Source organism: Rhinolophus ferrumequinum, chromosome 6 (genome assembly GCF_004115265.2).
Source record: "Rhinolophus ferrumequinum isolate MPI-CBG mRhiFer1 chromosome 6, mRhiFer1_v1.p, whole genome shotgun sequence".
Taxonomy (NCBI): domain Eukaryota; kingdom Metazoa; phylum Chordata; class Mammalia; order Chiroptera; family Rhinolophidae; genus Rhinolophus; species Rhinolophus ferrumequinum.
In genome coordinates, this window is record NC_046289.1 from 9,122,081 (window position 1) to 9,141,485 (window position 19,405).

Below are 19,405 nucleotides of genomic sequence, written 5' to 3' on the forward strand. Positions count from 1 at the left end.
TTTCAAATCCAAATATTTTTCTTGTGTGAGCCGGTGGCTTTGCTGGCGAGGTCCAGGCTTCCAGGGTGCCTGACGTCGAGAGCTCCTGGGGTTAGAACTGCTGGCGGACTCTTCCTCAGGAGGGCAGAAGCAGCCTCTGTGCCCAGGGCCCCTCTGTCCTGGAGAACTGCCATTGGCTGAGCACCTCCTCGGGCCCAGGCACTATGCAGGAAGTGTGTTGTCTTAGTCCATTCGGGCGGCTACACCAGAACGCCACAGACTGGGTGGCTCGTAGACGGCTTATTTCTCACCGTTCTGGAGGCTGCAAGTTCAAGATCAAGGTGCCAGCAGATTCGGTGTCGGGTGAGGTCCCACTTCCTGGTTCATAGACAGCCTTCTTCTCGCTGTGTCCTTACATGTTGGAAAAGTGAGAGACTCTCTGGGGTCCTGTTTATAAGACCACAAGTCCCATTCAGGAGGGCTCTACCCTCGTGACCTGATCACCTCCCAAAGTCCGCACCTCCTAACACTGTCACATTGGGGGTTTGGTTTCAACCTGTGCATTTGGTGGGGAGGGGACACAAACATTCAGGCTGTAGCAGACATTTATTTATTACTTGTCGCAGTAACTCCGATTGGTAGGTACTATTATTCTTGGTCAACAGATGAGAAAAAGGGACTCCTGAAGGCTGCCTGAGGCCACAGAGGTTACAAGCCATGAAACAGAAACTTCACCTCGTCCTTGTCTGTCACAAAAGCCTGTGTTCATTCCACCAGGCCAGAAATCAGTCAGCAGAAGTTAAAAATTAGCACAAAGCCCAGAGAGAGGGGCGCTGTGGTTAACAAATGCTTTTGATGTCAGCCCTTACCAGCATTCCACTGCCGTCTCAGTTCTATTTCCTTTCAGAATAAAGAGGGACTGGTGAACAGGCTGCACCTCTTTTTGCAGACAAACCTGAGTGCACGTCAGGTCTCTCCATCACCACTAGGAGATGAAGAAGGTGTAGGAGATTGGGCTGAAGGGAGACTGTCACATGATTCCTCCTTCTGGTGTAGTGTTTTCTTCAGAGGAGACAGGAAGTGATTCCTCTCTTATCTGGAAATGGAAGGCAAAGAAGTACAAATCTCAATTAATAAACTCATTGGGGTTTTCCTTTATTAGGGGATTCTGCTCTCTAAGAGCTGTGAGGGCCTTCTTCAGTGCAGGGCCTAAATCCTTCTATATGGAGTTAGGGTTAAGAGTGTGGCCTCTGCCATCAGACCATCCGCCTTAGCGTCTGCCATCAGACCATTTGGGTTCAAGTTTTGGCTCTTTCCTTATGAGCTGGGTGGTCTGGGACAATTGCATAGATTTCTGTGCTTCAGTGCCCTTGTCTGTAACGCAGAGATAAGAGTAGAACAGATCACACAGGGTTATGTTGTGGATTCAAAGAGATAGCACAGGTTAAGCACGGGGCCTGACACATAGTAGGTGTTCAGCGAGTGCCAGCATCATCATGGCAGCTTTTTGCCCCTAGGAGGCCACCGCTCAGACTGGCAGGCCAGGGCCTCGGTATTGCAGAAGGGAGTTGGGGGTCCTCCAGTTGGACTCCTCCTTTCCAAGGGTCATTGTTAAATGATCCAGTGTGTCATGGTGGTTGGCACAGTCTGACGTGGACGTCACATCAGGGACAGTGACCACCCCGATCACTCACTAACCTGCCTCTCCTTCACCAGGCGCTGACATCAACACACAGGCCAGCGACAGCGCGTCGGCCCTCTATGAGGCCTGCAAGAACGAACACGAGCTAGTGGTGGAGTTTCTGCTGTCGCAGGGCGCAGACGCCAACAGAGCCAACAAGGATGGCATGCTCCCGCTGCACGTCGCCTCCAAGAAGGGTAACTACAGGTCAGCCCAGGCCCTGCCACCACCACCCAGCCCACCCGGGGGGGGGCCACAGGATTAGGAAGGCCCAGGTCAGAGAGGAGGGCGCCTCTGGGGAAAACAGGAAAAGCCCTCAGCAAACAGTAATGGTGAGAATAATAATAGAGAAAACCTACGCAGCACTTTCCATTATTAACTGATTGAATGCTTTTGATACTCTACTTTTAATGATCCTTTTAATGAATCTGCAGAGGTATCTACTGTTATCTTTGTTTTTCAAATGAGGGCACTCAGACACAGAGAGGTTGAGTGGTTTGCCCAAGGTCACACAGCTTGTGGATGGCAGGAACTCACCTACTCGAAATGTCACATCTACAGGAATTCTACTCAGGGCACCAGGTGTGAGTCTGGACTAGGAGATATTTCTGGTGGGGATGCAAAGGTAACTGGTCAGGCAATCAGCAAGCATGCAGGGGATACCCACAATAATACAAATAGTGCCAAAAATAATAGTCAGCCTTTATTGAGCACTTCCTATGTATGGGTACTCTGAGTGAGATGAGAGAAACTTACGTTCTCAGGGAGTGATCTGCTGGGAGGGAAGTTGCATATGTATGTGCACATACACACACACACACACACACACACACACACATTTATGACATGATAAATGAGCGTGAAGAACTAAGCTCCATGGTGGTTCTAGAGGACACAGCCCAGTGGACTGGAAGCAGAGGTAGGCTCGAGGGGGCCCATCTCAGCTCGTGGGAGCCAAGTGTTTGTTCATGCTGAGAGTGTGAAACTGGCCAAGGGGAGAGTATTTACACCACCGGAAATGGTGAACGCTCCAGATCAGGGCCTCCCCACCTGTCACCCCAAGCCAGTTGTTAAACATCCAGCAGCACCACCATACCTGGCGGGGAAGATTTGCCCAGAAGGTGGAACCCCACTGCCTGTGAAAGATGCACAGTGCCTGGAAATTTCCATTTGACCAGTGTTCCCCACACTTGGACCAATCACAGACTTTCTTCCTGATTTGAGACATCTATATTCTCATTGCTTAGTATTTTCCTTGAAAGGCATTTTTACCTGAAATAAATGTGTTTTCAAAAGGAAACATTTATCATACTATTAAATTGTTAAAATTACCAATTTATAATGAATAAAAAACCTTTTTGCCCCAAATCCTATTTTGTGTACCCCAGATGACACACTCTGGAAAAGATAGCCCTGTCCCCAGCAGGGAGAAGAGGGAGAAACACAGATGGCTGCATGTTGGGGTGTGGGCTGTCTTGGCTAAGGCAGAGGGAAACAGGGGTGAAAGTGACATCCCAGAGAATGAGGTGGGGACACCAGGAACCCCAGGCCCTGCTCTGCAGGCAGGCGGCACACGTGACCAACCAACACTTCCAGCCGAGGGGTGGCCCCGGTGCAACCACACCTTATGTGCCACAGGGGAGACCCTGACTTCTTTGGGCCACGTAGTAGGCTGCGGGGCAGACAGAGCTGGATTTGGATTCCTGCTGAGGCCCTGGGCATGTTGCTTAGCCTTTCGGAGCCTCCGTTTCCTCTTCTACAAAATGGGAGGTAGTCACACCTGACGCATGTGTTGTTGTGGGGACTAGTGAGAGGGGTACACAGGGATATGCAATGGAAATAGGCACTCAGCAGGGCGTCTGTCACGGAGAAGGTGTTCAGAGGGTCTGCACTCCCTCCCTCCATGTAGAGAGAGTACATTCCATCATTGTTCAGTTAGACAATGGAGAGAAGAAAACAAGTCAGGCAGTGGTGATGGGCGAGATGGTATCTTTCTCTTCAGCTCCAGAAAGTTCCAGCATCAGTCAATCAACAGGGTTTATCTGAAACCTGACCCCAGAGAGATCCAAAGAGTGAAAGAGAGAGAAGAAATCTCCTTGCCTAGTGGCTTCCCATACTTGCCTGTACAGCACAGTCCCTCTGGGTTTTTTTTTTAAATGACACATCCCAGAACCACTGCACTAGAATCTTCAGAAGAGTAGGAACCCAAGTTCTATCTTTGAAAAGATCCCCAAATGTGTACAGCCCCACCTTACTTTCAGGGGAACCACTGATCTAATCCACCATCTGATTTGTGGAGGAGGGAATTGAGGCCCGAGATGGAAAGTGGTTTGCCAGAGAGTGGCAGAGCTGCACCTGTCCCCTGGCATCCTTCAGTCACACCCAGATGCCCTCAAGTGGACCCAGACATCTGGCCCCAGCTGGAGGGGAGTTGGAAGGTGCACTGGGGGTGCCTAAGGGTCACCAGGGAGCAAGGCTGGTCCTCCCTGGAACCACCTCAGTGAGGGGTTTACACTGGCCCAGAGTTTTCTGCTGTGGACTCATGCTGAGTCCCAAGATGATTTCCCTCCATTCCCAGGCGCCATTTCCTTCTGACCCTCAAGACTCAGAGGGGCCAGGCCACTTTTTGAGAGCTGTCCAACAAAGGGTTAAGCCAGGTTCCCAGCAGCTTCTGCCACCTGGCAGGGCCCATGGGCAGACCAGCGCCTCACTCAGTCCCTGGCATGAGGCATGAATGGCCCTTTCCACGCTGACCTCCCATAGGCTGCTTGGGGATTTGATGTGACATCCCATAGGCGTTCCACACTCAGCCACCTGCCAAAACACTCTTCCCATCCATAGCATGGAAAGGAGTTCCCAGCAGCTAGTCTCAGTGTCTGCCAGTTGGTTCCCACTGGGGGTGCAGGGTTCCTAAAAGCCACCCAGATGGTTTCACCTTGCAGCCCAGTGGAGAACCAGTAGGACGTCAGAGTCCATTTGTGGCTGGCATATAACACAGACTTGCATTTTGGGCCTCACTTCTGACCCCCTTGTTCTTAAATATTCTTTCTCTTTTCCTTCTAATTTATACTACCTTTGCAAGCCACTTAAAACTCTTTCTGGAAACATGGCAGAATAAAAACCATTGGATACGTTAAATTAAAATGCAGCTTATAAAGTATGTTCACAAGCAAGTTAGTATCCCCATTAAAAGGGCCACTGAGGCTCAGAGCTCAGGGCCTCACAGAAAATAAGGGGAGATCCTGGGCGCAGGTCCCTCTCCCCAACCCCATCCTCTGCAGGAGGCTGGTTGGCTGTCTGTGTCTTCTGGGGAAAACGATAAGTGTTTGCATCCACGTTTCTCAAGGCATGGTGCGTGGACCACCTGCAGCAGACTCCCAGGTGCCTCCCCAACCTGCTGAATCAGAATCTAGATAGCAGGGCCCAGGAATCTGCATTTTCAGTGATTCCCTGAGCGATTCTGAGTTGCACTGATTGAGAACTGGCAGTTTGCATCTTCAGCAAACTCCACTCTGTGTCTGAAGACCCAGAGACCCCTGGACATGCTCGTTTAGTGCGGCAATCTGCACGGAGCTGCTGTGTGTCTGCCCTTCCTCCTTCATGGAGGAAGTGGTTTCCACTCCAGTTCCCAGCGTCTCCTAGAAAAGCTGCAGACTTGCCCCCAGACGGATCCCTCCTGGGCAGGAGGCCCTCTGTGCCCTTGGCAACCTCCTCAGGCAGATGTTCCATTGGTAGACATTGGGGGGCTCCAGCACGAGCATCACAAAGGTTCAGAGAAGAGGTAATTCACCCCCCCCAACACATACACACACACATGCACACACACGCACACAGTTTGACACAATGCGACTCAGTGGTATTGGCAGAGAAGCTGTCTGTGGGCAACTGGTTCCCTTGTGAAAGTCCAGTCCACAGTCAAAAGTCACACCACTGTGACCTCGTGATCCAGAACGCCTCCACATTTGGAGTCGCAGGGCAGCGCACGGCAATCACCCTGGAGGTCAAGTTTCAGCATGAATAAACAGCCACCATTTATTGAATGCGTACTATGTGCCGATCAGCTTAATGTATAAGATCTCATTTTATGCTCAAGAGCAGGCACAGTGAAAATATTATTACATTGTGTTTTGTAACCTGGGCAGGGTGGTTACAAAAAGTGAGATAAAGTACTTAGCTCACAGGATCACTTCCAGGATTAAATAAGCTAACTGGGTAAAGCACTTTGAACGGTGCCTGGAACACAGCAAATGCTCAGCGATATTACGGTAATTATTATTTAGGAAGGGAAAGTGCTCACAACAACTCATAGGAGATGAATTAAGGGTACTTACCATCATCCTCCTCATCTTCATCATCACTATTACAATTAACTGCCCTTCTGTTATAGATGTGGTTCAGAGAGGTTAAGTGACATGCCTGAGCTGGCCCAGCACTGAGAGGTGGTGGTGGAACCCAGGTCTACTGCCGCAGGTGGGACCCCCACACTGCTAGCCTGCTTGGGCTCAAAACTCTGCTCTGTTCCCTGCCACTTGGCTGGGGTTCAGGTGGGAGAGGTGGCATGGCAGGGCTGCAGCCTTCAGGAAACTAGAATCTTGGATGAGAGCCAGGGCTTGAAGCAAGGAGAGGGGTTCAGTTACAGGTGGCTTCCAAGAACAAGGCAGGGGCCCAGTTATTGGGACGGGGGTCCAAGGTCACCTGCTGAGCTGCTGCTCTGAGCACCCTTGGAACAACGCTGGGCTGGGTCGGCTCTGGTCTCAGAGCCTGAGCTGCTGCAGCCCCCACCTGGGGAAAGAGGGAGGGGCAAGGAACTGGTCTCTTAGACCTGGGGGCTCTATCAGGCAATGGGCACCTTCGTCCTCCATACAGTTCACTTTGAGCAATAGTACTCTAGTCCCAGGACCTGCCCGTGGGAGAAGTGGGGAGGCCCCAGCCTGTCCTCCATCCCACAAAGTGGGCTAGAGGAGACAGGTAATGATATGCATTGGGGCCACCAACACGGCCATTCCCTAGTGTTAGGGGGGTTGGGGCATCATGGAAAGGCCAGGCCCTGGGCATGTTAGACACTGACGTTCTGGCCTGGCTTTGCCATTCACCTCCTGTCCAACCTCACTCTTATTCCCACCCACAATCGGCCTCAATTTTTACCCTCTATAAAACGGGAGGGCTGGACACACTGATCTCCAGACCCCATCCAGCATTACAAATTTACGTTCAGATTGGCACAGTCCTACAGAAGCATACGACAAAAAGATGACTGCGTTATTAAGATGATGCTTCTGGGACTGTGGGCAGTGTCCAGTCACGTCCCCAGGTTTCTGCCACTCCTCCTCAGTTCAGCAGGAGGTTGCTGGAGACCAGCTGTGACCTGCCAGAGATACCAGCCCCATCTGGCCGGCAGCCCCGGGCAGTCCCTCTCCATGTTCTTTCCCGAGTTTGGGCAGGTTACGGCTGTTAGCGAGCATTTGTTGCCACTGGCCTCAGTCCAGGGTGAGGCCCCAGCCCTGCCTTTGACCAGCACCTCTGCAGAGTGAGGTCAGGCCTCCTGGGCCTGCACAAATAAAAATTAGGAGGCAATTAGCCTCCCTGGGTGTGTGAATTTCCTTTTGAGGTTTTAGAGGCAGATTTTAGGCAAACACAGCGTTACTAACAATAATAACACTTTCCAACTGAGATCCTAGTGGGAGGTCGCTGGCATCAGATTTCCAGGAAGTGTGGAAATCAGCCTGCCAGGAGGCAAAGAGGCTTGGGAACAGGCCTGGTGACACCCGCCTTGCCCTGCCATGGCCACCTCCTTGGAGCCCACATGGGGCAATGAGGTCACCTGTCATTGGGGATTAGACAGATTAGGGTCTGGAATCATGACAGGAGCTTGTTCCTGCAGGTGGCAAGGGTCTAGAGGAAGAGAACAAGACAAGGGGTCAAGAGTCCTAGGGTCCAGCCCCCAGAACTGCTTTACGAACTTTGATTAGTCCCTTCATTTCTCTGAGCCACATCAGTTAAAAAGAAGGCCGCAGACCGGCTCTGGCTGCCCCCATGGGGCTGCAAGGAGGCAATATGGGGCAGGTAAGTTAATGCAGCGTGGAAAATGCCACATCCCCTGACATATCAGCTGTCACCCTGACTGCTACACAAGAAGTAGGAGAGTGGTGAAGAGTGTGGCCCTCACTCCAGGGGGAATCACACTATCTGGGTTCAAATCCTGGCTCCATCACTTACTGCCTGTGTATCCTTGGGCAAGTCATATACCCTCTCTGGGCTTCTGTTTCCTCATCTGTAAATGAGGATAATACTAGTACCACCTCGTAGGACTATTAGGAGAATATAACAGATTGATGGAGGTTAAGTACTGAAGACAGTGCCTGATTCAGAAGGAGAAAGCAGAGCCAGGGCTCTCCAACCTTGGCAGGTGCTGATCGACCCACTCCAGGCCACAGGCGGGGCAGAGAGCCGAGGAGAGGCTAGAGTCAGACTTCAGGTTAAGAGGAGTTGAGACTTACAGGACCGGGGAGGTGACTACTTGGTCACCGACCTTCACCTCTTACTGGCTATATGATTTTGGGAAGGTGACTACTTGGTCACCGACCTTCACCTCTTACTGGCTATATGACTTTGGGAAGGTGGTTGAAGCTCTCTGAACTTCAGTTTTCTTATCCGTGCAGTAGGGATAGCAGCAGACTCGTCCTCCCCTAAGTGCTGTGAGAATGGCTGGCCCCTCAGCGCCCCCTGCTGGTGGGCCCGTGCATCTCTAGCATCTCTACACAGTAGCTGTGGGTGGCCGAGCCTGGCCCCTCAGCGGCCCCTGCTGGCTGGGTTGACCCCAATGTGCCGGCCGCCAGGTGACCCACGTATGCCCGCCCCGCCCGCAGGATCGTGCAGATGCTGTTGCCGGTGACCAGCCGCACGCGCGTGCGCCGGAGCGGCATCAGCCCGCTGCACTTGGCGGCCGAGCGCAACAACGACGCGGTACTCGAGGCGCTGCTAGGCGCGCGCTTCGATGTGAACGCGCCGCTGGCCCCCGAGCGCGCGCGCCTCTACGAGGACCGCCGCAGCTCAGCGCTCTACTTCGCGGTCGTCAACAACAACGTGTACGCCACCGAGCTGCTGCTGGCGGCAGGCGCCGACCCTAACCGCGACGTCATCAACCCCCTGCTGGTGGCCATCCGCCACGGCTGCCTGCGCACCATGCAGCTGCTGCTGGACCACGGCGCCAACATCGACGCCTACATCGCCACACACCCTACCGCCTTCCCCGCCACGATCATGTTCGCCATGAAGTACCTGTCGCTGCTCAAGTTCCTCATGGACCTCGGCTGCAACGGCGAGTCCTGCTTCTCGTGCCTGTACGGCAACGGCCCACACCCACCTGCCTCGCCGCCCTCCAGCAGGTTCAGCGACATGCCCATTGGCGACAAGGCGCCCAGCGTGGTGCAGGTAGGGGAGCGCAACGGGGGGGAGGATGGCCGTGGCCAGCGCGCTTTGAAGGCGGTGTGGACTAGTGCTTCCCTCACTTTGGAGGCCGTGTGATCCAGTGGTTCACTCACTTTGGAGGCAGCGTAGACTGCATTTTGGAGGCATGGTGGTTAATAAGCTTTGGAGACAGTGTAGACTGATAGTTAATGCGCTTTGGAGGGAATGTAGGATAGTAGTTAGCACACTTTGGAGGCTGAGGAACCCGGTGGCTAGCTAGCATGCTTTGGAGGGAGCAGAAAACTGACTGGTTCACACCAACAATGAAATCCTTGTTTTGGTTCGCTGTCTTGGGGAATTTAAGGAAGGAAGAGTGGAGCAGGGGACTGGTGGGGAACTCTGCAAAACTGAGAGGCTCTCACCCCCAGCAAACCTGCGCCAGGAATGTGATGTTGAATGGCCAGGATCAGGATGGAGGTGAGAGCAGGCTGGTCTAAAGTCCGGTGAGGTGCAGAAAGTTAGAGACCCAGAGGCAGGACCTGGCCATGGTGATGACTTCAAATGAAAAGGAAGTTAGAAACACCCTTCTCTTTGCGATAACTATAATGGCTAATGGCCATGATTTATGGGCCACCTACTGTGTACAAAGAAGTTTATGTTCATGTTATCTTAATTCTCATAAACCCTTGAAGATGAGTCATATACCCATTTTCTAGACAAGGAAGTTGAGGCTTAGAGAGGTGATGTGACTGGCCCAAGTTGCCCACCTCCCACTTTTGGCAGCAGAAGCCTGTGTTGATGAGAGAAGGGAACTGGATCCTAGCCTGGGTGTGCCTCGTGTCTGTCCTTGGACATGTCCCCGGCACTTTCCAGCCTTAGGTTCCCACCTGCAGAATGAGCTTGCTAAGTGGGTGCCCTGGGTCCCGGGTGTCCCAGCACTGGTGTATGCTGTCTTTCAGTTCTGTGAGATCCTGTCGACCCCCGAGGTGAGCCGCTGGGCAGGGCCTATCATCGACATCCTGCTGGACTACGTGGGCAATGTTCAGCTCTGCTCGCGACTGAAGGAGCACATCGACAGCTTTGAGGACTGGGCCGTCATCAGGGAGAAAGCAGGTAGGGGCTGTCGCTGCTGCTGCTGGACGGTCTCCCTGCCTGACGCCGGCCCAGGACTTGGGGCATGTGACTGTTACTAACATTGGATGGGCATCTGCTCCACACAGGCTCTGTGATGTGTGTCACATGCAGCGTCTCCATGACTCTTTGTTTTGTAAATGAGGAGGCCGACCCTCAGAGAGACGACCCTCAGAGAGAGGACGTCACCTGGGCCATGGCCTCGCCGCTAGTTAACGGTAGAACTGGGATTCAAACCCAGGTTTGACCAACCCAACTCCCTCCACTAAGCCTTTGCAGGACGTTTGAAACAGTTCCAGCTCCCTGAGGGGGTATCAGGACATTTAGAGTAAGTTGCCCATGTCTGTGGGTCACGGAGAGGCAGCACAGTGAGGGAAAAGAGAGAATGATGGCCTAGGGTGTCTCAAACTACAAAGAGCATACAAAACACATGAACATATTGTTAAAAATGCAAGTGGTGTCTCAGCAGATCTGGGCAGGGCCTGAGAGTCTGCATTTCAGCATGCCCACCAGGGTGCCACTGCTGCTGGTCCACAGACCACACCTGGAGCAGCACTGGCCTAGGAGGCAGGCCCCCCTGAGCTCTGGAGCCAGGAGCTTGCTAGGTGACCGAGGGCCTCAGCATCCCCGTCTGAACAGAGAGGGTTGGGCAGGCTCATGTCAAGCCCCCTCCCACTCTGCAGGCCTGAGGTGCTTGTGGGGAGCTGTGCCTGGCACAGTGAGGTGGGGTTTGGCCCTGCTCCAGCTGCTGTTTGCAATGGAGAGGGCGCATCCTGGCTGAGTCAAGCCGAGAATCCCCCCAGGCATTATAGAGCTCACGGGGGGGGGGGGGGGGGGGGGGGGGGGGCAGGCAAGGTGTCAGAAGCAGTGGAACTGCGGGGTGCCTCTGACGAGGAGAAACGCGCCTGCCCAGCGGCGTTCTAGCTGCCCGAGGCTTCTTCTGACTCTGAGGGGCACAGTCCCATCTCCGGCCAAGTGTTTGTCAGTCACACAGCACAGAGGCCGCCGTGCAGCCAGTTATTCTCCCACCGCTGCTGCGGTCCCCAGGTGCTAGCTTGTTGCCTGTCCAGGAGCCGCACATCCCAGTGCCCCGACTCTGACTTGCCAAGTTCCTACTTGATACCTGTGCCCCTTTGAACCCAAACCTACTGTAGGATGTTGTCGTTTGTACAAATGCCTGGGCAACACTTGAGTTGGGGCCCGTGATAAAGTTACTAGGCCGGTGGCAGAGGGAGGATGGCATCGACTTGCCTACTCACTTGGGGAACAGCTCTGGGTGCTCGCTGTTCATTGAGTTCCTGAGTACTGGGTTACTGTCACCATGATCCTCCACGGCCACTGAAGGGTGAGCGGTCCATGCTCAGTTGTTGGCCTCACCCCTCACTGTCCCCGCATCCTGCCCTTCCGAGAAGGGGAATCCCTTCCAATTAGCCTCCCAGGGAAAATTATGCAGAACTAAACATGTGTTAACCAGTAGAACAAATAGTTCTTAACCAATGCCTATTTGGGTTACCTTTAAAGCCTGCCCTCCATCTGCGAAACACTCTCCATATGCTTTTTCATTCAATGCTGTGATACTGACATCGTTATTCCAGGAGGAAGGGCAGACAGGCTGCGAGAGGTGGCGTGAGAAGCCCAGAGTCTCCTAAGCTATCCAGGCCACCAGCGCAGCCATGGGGGCCCTGTGTCTTCTGCCCACCAGTGGCCTTTTGCCTTCCCACAAGTTCAGTCTTGCGCACCTGAGAATATGGCTGAGCTTCCCAGAGGGCAGGCTCTATCCTAAGTGAGATCAAAAGGCAGCGGAAGTGTCAGAAATGCAGTGATGGCACATTGTCTGTGCCACTGCAGCTGCCTGTCCTCTCTATCCTCCCCGGACATTCCCTCTGTATCCCAATCTCCCCTGGGGGCTGTGGCCTCTTTGGTTTGGCACTGCTCTTTCCCCTGCTTGAATGCCACTGCCTTCCTTCCTCACCTGGCAAATTCCTGCCCACCCTTCAAGACCCCACTCAGAAGGCAGTGTCTGGTGTGAAAGCCTTCCCCAAAGGCCTTGGGCTGGCACCTCTGCATCTCTGGCCCCAGACACCAGGCCAGGCACAGTGAAGGGGTCAGCATGTATTTGTCGAATGAATGAATGAATGAGTGAATGAGTGAATGAATGGCATTCTTTGATTCGACAAACACCTTCCCTGTGCCAGACGCTGTACCCGGGGCGGAAATAAATGATGCCATCACTAGACATATCAGTCCCTGTTCCTTCCTTCCCCGCTCTCCCCCAGCTGAGAAGACTCCACTCTATGAGGCATCCTAAGGGGCCTTCTAGGGGAGGCAGCCAAGTGGGATCCTGGGACCTGCTGGGAGCTGCCCAGTCCCCGCCTCCTGCTCCTGGCCTCTCTGCACCACCCAGAGCCCAGAGCTGAATTCCATGCATGGGGCACTTAAGAGCTCAGACTCCTAACCTCTCCACTAAGGGCTGTGTTGTGGGTCTGGGCTGTGTATGTAGAAGAAGGAGCAAACCCTTCGCAGATTGCAAATGACAAATCAGAATCTCTCTTTCTCTTCTTTTTCTAGAACCCCCGAGACCTCTGGCTCACCTTTGCCGGCTGCAAGTTCGAAAGGCCATTGGGAAATATCGCATAAAACTCCTGGACACGTTGCCACTCCCAGGCAGGCTGATTAGATACCTGAAGTACGAGAGTACCCAGTAACCGGGCACATGGACAAGAGGTGCTCCTCAGACTGTTTCACTAAATCTCAGGACAGCGGTGTCCCCACATCCATGGGAACCTGGTGACAGATGAGGCTGTGGGTTGTTCCCCCTGAGCTGAGGCAGCCACCCTGAGTCGCCAGGTCTCTGCGCCAGAGCTGTGCCCAGAGCAGAGAATGGAATGTGTCAAGTAGGAGAAAAACCATGTTTATTTTCAAATGGATGAGTAGATCCCAGACCTTCTCTGCCATCCAGAATGGCAGGAACCTGCATTCCTGGAGCAGGAGAGGCTGGCAGGGCAGAACTTGGGCTGGGCTGTGGCTGGAGCGTTTTCAGGGGGGTGAGCTTGCCTTTCCCGGACAACCTCCCTGCAAAGCTGGACCTCGCCCCTTCCTTTTTGCTCTCTGAAACTCTCCACTTGACGCCTGAGCTTCTTCCCTGAAGGTGTGGCCTGGTGGGGGTGGGGAAACCCTCGACCCCACAGGGCTCCCTTGAGTACAATAAATGTTGCACAGAGGCTGCTGTGCCCCGTTGCAGTTCCTGTCACCAGACCCCCCAGGGCCTGGGGTCCCCAGCTCTGCTCCTGGTAGGAGTGGGGGTGGGGCAGGGGTTGGGGACAGAGCACACGGACCTCTGAACATATTACTTTGGTTTGTGCTTCTCAAAGACCCAGGAGAGTGCGTCCTTCATTCATCAGAAGAGACCCAACAGCTGGAAGAGAGGGTCAGCTTCCGGCCTGTGGTTGGTTTCTCTCTCCTGCTTCAATCACCATGGAAACAGGAACTTTATCACAAACAGGGCCTCTGTGCCCACAGGTCTCCTGACACCTGGGATTGTCTCACACAAACCTGTTCCCTGGCACTCTGTCTTCATGTCCTGCTCATCTGTTCTGCTACAGGGGAAAAAAGCATTTCAATACTGGCTACTATGAGCAAAGGTGCTATAGTCATGGCCATCATCAACCCTTGCAAGGCCACCAAACTTGAGAGGCACGAAGCCCTGTCCCATCTATTGCCTCCTTTGGTCCCCCTGTGGCTCTGTGGGATGAGCCAGGCAGGAGCTGCCGGCCCATCTTCGACGGTGCAAGAGAGAACGCTGCGGTCCGGCAGTCGTGGCACATTTCCGGTGGTCTGAGTCCTGTGCACTGAGACCAGCACGCCCTGTTCCCATGGAAGTTGCAGTGACTCATCTGTGTTCTCTTCCCAAGTGTGATAAAAGCCCCGGATCAGAGGGGACTTGGCAGTGTCTTGCCCACTCCCTTGTGGTAAGATGGGGAAACAGGCCCAGAGAGGGGAGGGGACTTGCCCAGGCACACACAGCAAGTCCCTGGGGTTCCAGCCCAAGAGCGCGTGGCCACAGCCCCACAGAGCTTCGCTGCAGAGATTCCTGAAGAAATCCTGAAGGAAACTTGTGTTCTCCCAGGGTGAAGTTGTTCAATCCCCATGGGGTGGGGTGGCAGTCAAGGACGGGACAGAGCAGAAGGACAGAGCAGAAGGACAGAGCAGGACAGAGCAGAAAGACGTTGTTCAAGTGCATTTGGGGTGGGGCTGGGTATCAGGCCTATTCAATCTACACCATTTCTCACCTTAGGTCCTAGAGAGTCTTTGCTGGTAGTGGCCCCAGGCACTGGGTGGGGACCTTCTGGAGGAGGTGAGGCTGAGGATGGAGGTTGGAGGGGTGAGGAAGGAGGGCTGACACCAGTTATTTACAGACTTTGGGGCCCCTGGACCTGGAATGCTCCTGCGCCACATTTGGGTTCTTAGATTATTGATGTACATCCCTGCCAGTTGGTCACAGGCACTGGTCAGCACCCCTTTCCTCACAAGTATCTTGCCCGGCCTTGACCTTCTCGGGTCCCCACCCCCCACCTCCCACAACCCAGCAGCTAAAGGGTTAATGCCTGCCCTAGGGCCTGCTCCTGCTTTGTTCTGATTGGTTGGTGCTCGGGCTGTGCGATTGGTACATGTTTTGAGCATCACTGCTGGATTTTCAGCCATCACCCTATGCAGAAACCCCCACTCCCACTCCCATGCTTCCCCAGTCCCCCAGGAGGATTTCAGCCAGAGATGTCTCCACAGCATCACCAAACGCTTAAAATCCTGAACACAGTTCCACGTTGTGAGCAGGAGGACGTTTGACCTGGTGCCAGGTGTTTGAGGCTGGAAGAGGTGAGTCCCTGGGTTTCACTTGGAAGCAGCTCAATTCACTTTCTGGTCAGCGGAGCAACAATACTCAAGCCTTCCTAGACGTGTGTTTTTCCCCGAGTTGCTCCTGCCCGGGAGTCATGGTACCGGCTGCTTCTGTTGAGCCGCACTTAGTAAAGGTTTCTGCTTCCTCACAAGCCTCCCCGCGTCTGAATTAATACATCTCCCGCTATCCCCCGGGAAGGACTGAGCCAAGCAGGGTATGGCAGCCCAGGCACAGTGGGCTCGGGCAGCACCCATCCTGAGAAAACATGCCTCCCAGAACTCCTTCTCTAGGGAGGGGTTGGGGGTGTCCCAGTCCATAAACATCACTGAAATATGGGCATGGCAGGACCTACTGACACTTCCAGATAACCAGGAGAGGTGACTTGGTTTGTGCAGCTTTGCATCACTCAGAGTACCAGGCACTCACATCATCCCCACGGCAATCCATGAGGCTGGTCGATTTTCAATCACATTTTTCCAATGAGGAAATTTTGGCACAGAGAGGTTAAGTAACTTGTCCAAGGTCACACAGCTGGTAGGTGGCAGAGCCCGGATTAGTGCTTTTAGCACCCTGTTTTACAGTGTGGAGGGGCTGAGCCTCATGAGAATGGGTCCGGAAGGGCCTTCGTGATGATGTGTGTAGGGGAAGGAGACACTCTTGCTCCTGGCCCCCACCGCCCCCACTCTTTAAGACCAAAACTGCCTGAAGTGAGGATCCCAGCTGAGGACTTCCTACCCTGTGTGCCAGATAGTTTCTCAGAACAACTCTGCCTGTGCCACATGGCCTCTGTGGCTCTGAAATCCTCCAAGACCATCAGACAGAAACTCTGGCTTCCCAGTGAGCAAGCTGCCCCTCCATGTCAATGAAGCCCTCCCAGAGAACTCTGGCGTACAAGTAGGCAGGGTGGGAAGGGCCCTTAGCAAGTGCTAATCTTGGAGCCTTAATGTTAGGAAGGATTCTGAGGCTTATGCAAAGCAGAAGGCACCACAGAGGGGACCATTCTCAGCCCCACCCCTCATTCTGCAGGTGGGGCAAGGAAGCCCTGAGAGGAGGGGTCAGGCTCCACTTCCTGCAGCAGAGCCAGGACTGCAGCTCCGCCCCCCTAGTGCTAGCCTCCCTATTTCCCAGAACAGTTTGGACCCGGTGGGGATCCAGGCCTCCCCCAACCTCTGTCCTCTGACACAGGAGAACCAGAACATCCTTCCCTGGTGGCTGGCCCCCACCCTCCATCCTCTGAATTGAGCGGTTGGCCTCCAGTGCCCGTTGCCAGGTATCACAGAGGCCTTTGGGCCACTTCTGGCCTCCCCACAGCCAGTCTCCTCCATAAGTGACCCTCCACCTGGGTGTAGCCAGCTTTTCTTAGGCCTGGGGGCCATTCAACTTCATGACACCCAAGATGTGGAAACTGCAAAAGAAATGTCTTTATTCTTCTAACCTTTTAGTATTTACAAAGAAGAACAACAACAACAACAACAAAACAGAACTGAGATTGGCTTATACAGCGGGTGGCAGGTGAATAGGTGTTTGACTCGGGCTTCTGGGCTCGCTGGCAACCAGGGCAAAACCCCGCCGCCCGAGGTCTGCACAGGGATGGCAGGATGATGTGTCGGGCTCCGGCCTGGGGAAGGGGGGACTGCGGAGCCCAGCCCCATAGCTCCCAAGGCAACGGCCTGAGAAGCCCCTGCCCCAATCTGGCCCTCCCCCTCCCACACACACACAAAGGGAAGGTTCTCAAGAGGCCCCACCACTACCCAGCCCGCTCCCCACAAGGAGAGCTCCAGGGCTTCCCAAGAGCCCTGCAGGTTGGAGGTGGGGCCCCCGTGTCCTGCTCAGCCCAGCTAGAGGTAGCCAAAAACATTGAAGACGTGTGGAAGCACGGTGGGCTTGGTGGGAATAGGCTTCAGAACCACAGGTCTGTACACTTTCTGGCCCAGGCTGTCCACCTCCTTGCAGAAGTGGGCCAGCTCCCCCGGGGAAACGGGGCTTTTCCGCCACAGGCCCAGGCTGGGGATGGGGCCCGGAGGTAAAGCCCCTGGAGGGCCTGGGTAGACGGGCTGTCCATGGTACTGGAAGGGGCAGCAGCTCCAGGCATTGACACGGCCCACCAGGGAGAGCCCAGGCATCTTGAGTGGCTCCTTTTCAATGGGTGCCCTCGGGGACATAGGCACTGGGGCCGTCTCGGGCCCCAAAGGCTCCAAGCCCTTGCAGTGTTTTTTACCCTCATAGGGAAGTCCCTCCCTGGGGCCCGGTCCTCCCTCCAGCCCCACAGGGTAGCTGTGGGTGGGCCTCGGCTCTTCCCAGAAGGAAGCGGGCAGCTGTCTTTTCCTCATGGGCACCTGGCCAGGCCTGGCAACTTCTGGATTCTGCCCCTGTAGGGTCTGCTCCTTAGAGAGACATTCCTCCCTGCAGGGGTTCCCCAGAGCCTTCTCCTTGCAGCTCCCACCCCCACCAGGGCTGGCGTCGGGGCCAGACTCGAGTGATAGTCTCCCGGACCGGTCTTCCGGCCCCCTTCTCAGGTGAGGCTCGGCCCCTCGGCCGGGGAGTCCCCGTGGAAGCCGAGAATACTTCTGGGAGAAGCGTTTGAGCTGCTTCTGCAGGTACTTGCGGTGGTCCACGGAGCGGCGGCAGGGCGCAGACTTGTCCAGGGCCGCCTTGATGTCACTGGATGCCAGGTTCACAAAGTTCAGCAGCATCTTTACGTCACTGTCAGATGCCATCACCAGGGGGCCACTGCACAGGGCTTTCCATGAAGAGGGTGGTTCTGCTGGCAGCTGGCAGCTTCAGGGAAGGGCCCAGAGCTGACCTGCAGGTACACACGGGCCATTGAACTCTCTCAGAGCAACCACACCCAGCCTTCCCCAAAGGCCACGTGGCTGCAAACAGTAGCCCCAGCCCAGCACCGCTCAGTCCCAAACAGAGTCCTGGGTGAGGGGATGCCCGTTCGAGCCACTAAGCATTCTGGGAGCATCTGTGATGGAACAGGTCAAACACATCGAGTCTTCTTGGGTCTGTTGCCCTCTACTTGCAGCCGAGGCTCAGAGAGGTCAGGTGACTTGCCCAAGGTGACCCAGCTACAAGTGGCATTGCTGGGACTGTAGCACAAATCTCTACGCTCTCAGACCACCGTGTCTTCCAAACACCACGCTGCCAACGTGCACAACTTGCCAGCAAAGTTTTTCGTTTTTGAGCAGAGGCAACTGCTCCACTTTAAAGCAAGCCCAAGCCCCCTCACTCCCTGTTGGCGTCCTCCTCCTCCCACCCCCGCCCCCAGCCCGGCTAGCATCAGCCCCCCTCCTCTGTCCCCATGCTCCACCCCCAGCTCTCACGCAGGACAGTCAGGACCCCTGTCTGGCACTCAAGCTGAGGCCTGCCTGGCGGGCTGAGCTCAGGCTGCAGGCAGCAGGGACTCCCCTGTAGAAGCATCTGCAGCAATTTCATGCCTCCTGGGCTACCACCCACAGCACCTCACCCCTCCCCGGGGCCCCCCGCCTACCCCACACCCCTACCCAGTCGGGTTCGGCTGCCTGGGCCTCCACACTGACCGAGGGTGCGGCCCCCGGCCCGCCAACGTGGCCCAGCCGTTTCCCCGCCGCAGACCTGGGCCAGGCCCGGTGCGGCCAGCGAGCTCCGCGCGTCCGGATGGAAGCAGTTGTGCCGCCCTCGAGTGGGCTGAATGGAGGACAAGTCCCCGGAGCTGGGGGGCCCCTCAGGCCAATCAGGAGCGCCTCTCCAGATACAAAGCATCCCAATCAGGCGGCAGCGCCCCGTTCCCACATTCTTTGCCGTCACAAATTGTCACCATGGGGACCATCACAAAAAAGACAGCTCCCAAATGCAATCATTTCCCGGTAAATTTCTACCCTTCAGCTCCACTTTCCCCCTCGGCCTCCACGCCCTCCTCCCCTTGACCTCGGTTCCCTGGTTTCTCGAGGGGGCAGGCGGGGTGTGTGTGTGTGTGTGTGTGTGTGTGTGTGTGTGTGTGTGTGTGTAAAAAGTCCAGGATTGAGGAGGGGCTGTGCTCAGAAGAGATGGGCATGAGATCCTCCCCCAAGGCTCCAGGCCGGCAGCTGCCATGCTCCAGTGCTGCCAGACAATCGGACGGGTAAGCCAGGCGGGCAGCCTCGGACGGGCGGCCTGCCCCGCTGTCCTTGAGTGTTGAGAGGCTCTCTCCTCTCTTCCCCCCGCCACCTCCCCTCTCCCCACCCCCGCTCCCTGAGGCATGGGCGCTGGCAGGCCTGTGAGGGCCGGTGGCACACGGATGTGGGCAAAGGTAGCCGGGAAGGACTCGAACGAGAGGCTGGCATATCCATGGG

At 55.1% G+C, this 19,405-nt stretch overlaps 2 protein-coding genes across 4 annotated transcripts in view; one reads left to right on the top strand and one right to left on the bottom strand.

Annotated features, from left to right (window-relative positions):
• ASB2 (ankyrin repeat and SOCS box containing 2) overlaps nucleotides 1-15,210 on the top strand; it is a 40,631-nt gene extending 25,421 nt beyond the window's left edge. The window contains exons 7-10 of the mRNA XM_033109136.1: nucleotides 1,696-1,867; nucleotides 8,527-9,091; nucleotides 10,027-10,180; nucleotides 12,767-15,210. Of these exons, the coding sequence (XP_032965027.1) occupies nucleotides 1,696-1,867; nucleotides 8,527-9,091; nucleotides 10,027-10,180; nucleotides 12,767-12,903 (1,028 nt within the window). The 3' untranslated portion in view covers nucleotides 12,904-15,210. The remainder of the gene's footprint in view (nucleotides 1-1,695; nucleotides 1,868-8,526; nucleotides 9,092-10,026; nucleotides 10,181-12,766) is intronic.
• Nucleotides 15,211-16,589: 1,379 nt separating this feature from the next.
• FAM181A (family with sequence similarity 181 member A) lies at nucleotides 16,590-18,978 on the bottom strand. 3 transcript variants are annotated; one of them, XM_033108778.1, is made up of 2 exons: nucleotides 18,690-18,978; nucleotides 16,590-17,895 (listed from the first exon to the last, which is right to left on the bottom strand). In XM_033108778.1, the coding sequence occupies exon 2, from the start codon at nucleotides 17,807-17,809 to the stop codon at nucleotides 16,931-16,933; it is 879 nt and encodes a 292-aa protein (XP_032964669.1). In that variant the 5' UTR covers nucleotides 17,810-17,895; nucleotides 18,690-18,978; the 3' UTR covers nucleotides 16,590-16,930. The 3 variants fall into 3 exon arrangements, with proteins under 3 accessions (XP_032964669.1, XP_032964668.1, XP_032964667.1); XM_033108777.1 differs by having other exon boundaries at nucleotides 18,635-18,978; XM_033108776.1 differs by having other exon boundaries at nucleotides 18,599-18,978.
• Nucleotides 18,979-19,405: the final 427 nt, after the last annotated feature.

Excerpts from the sequence above, each read along its gene's own strand:
- FAM181A (XM_033108778.1), bottom strand. The coding sequence starts at position 17,809 with ATGGCATCTGACAGTGACGTAAAGATGCTGCTGAACTTTGTGAACCTG.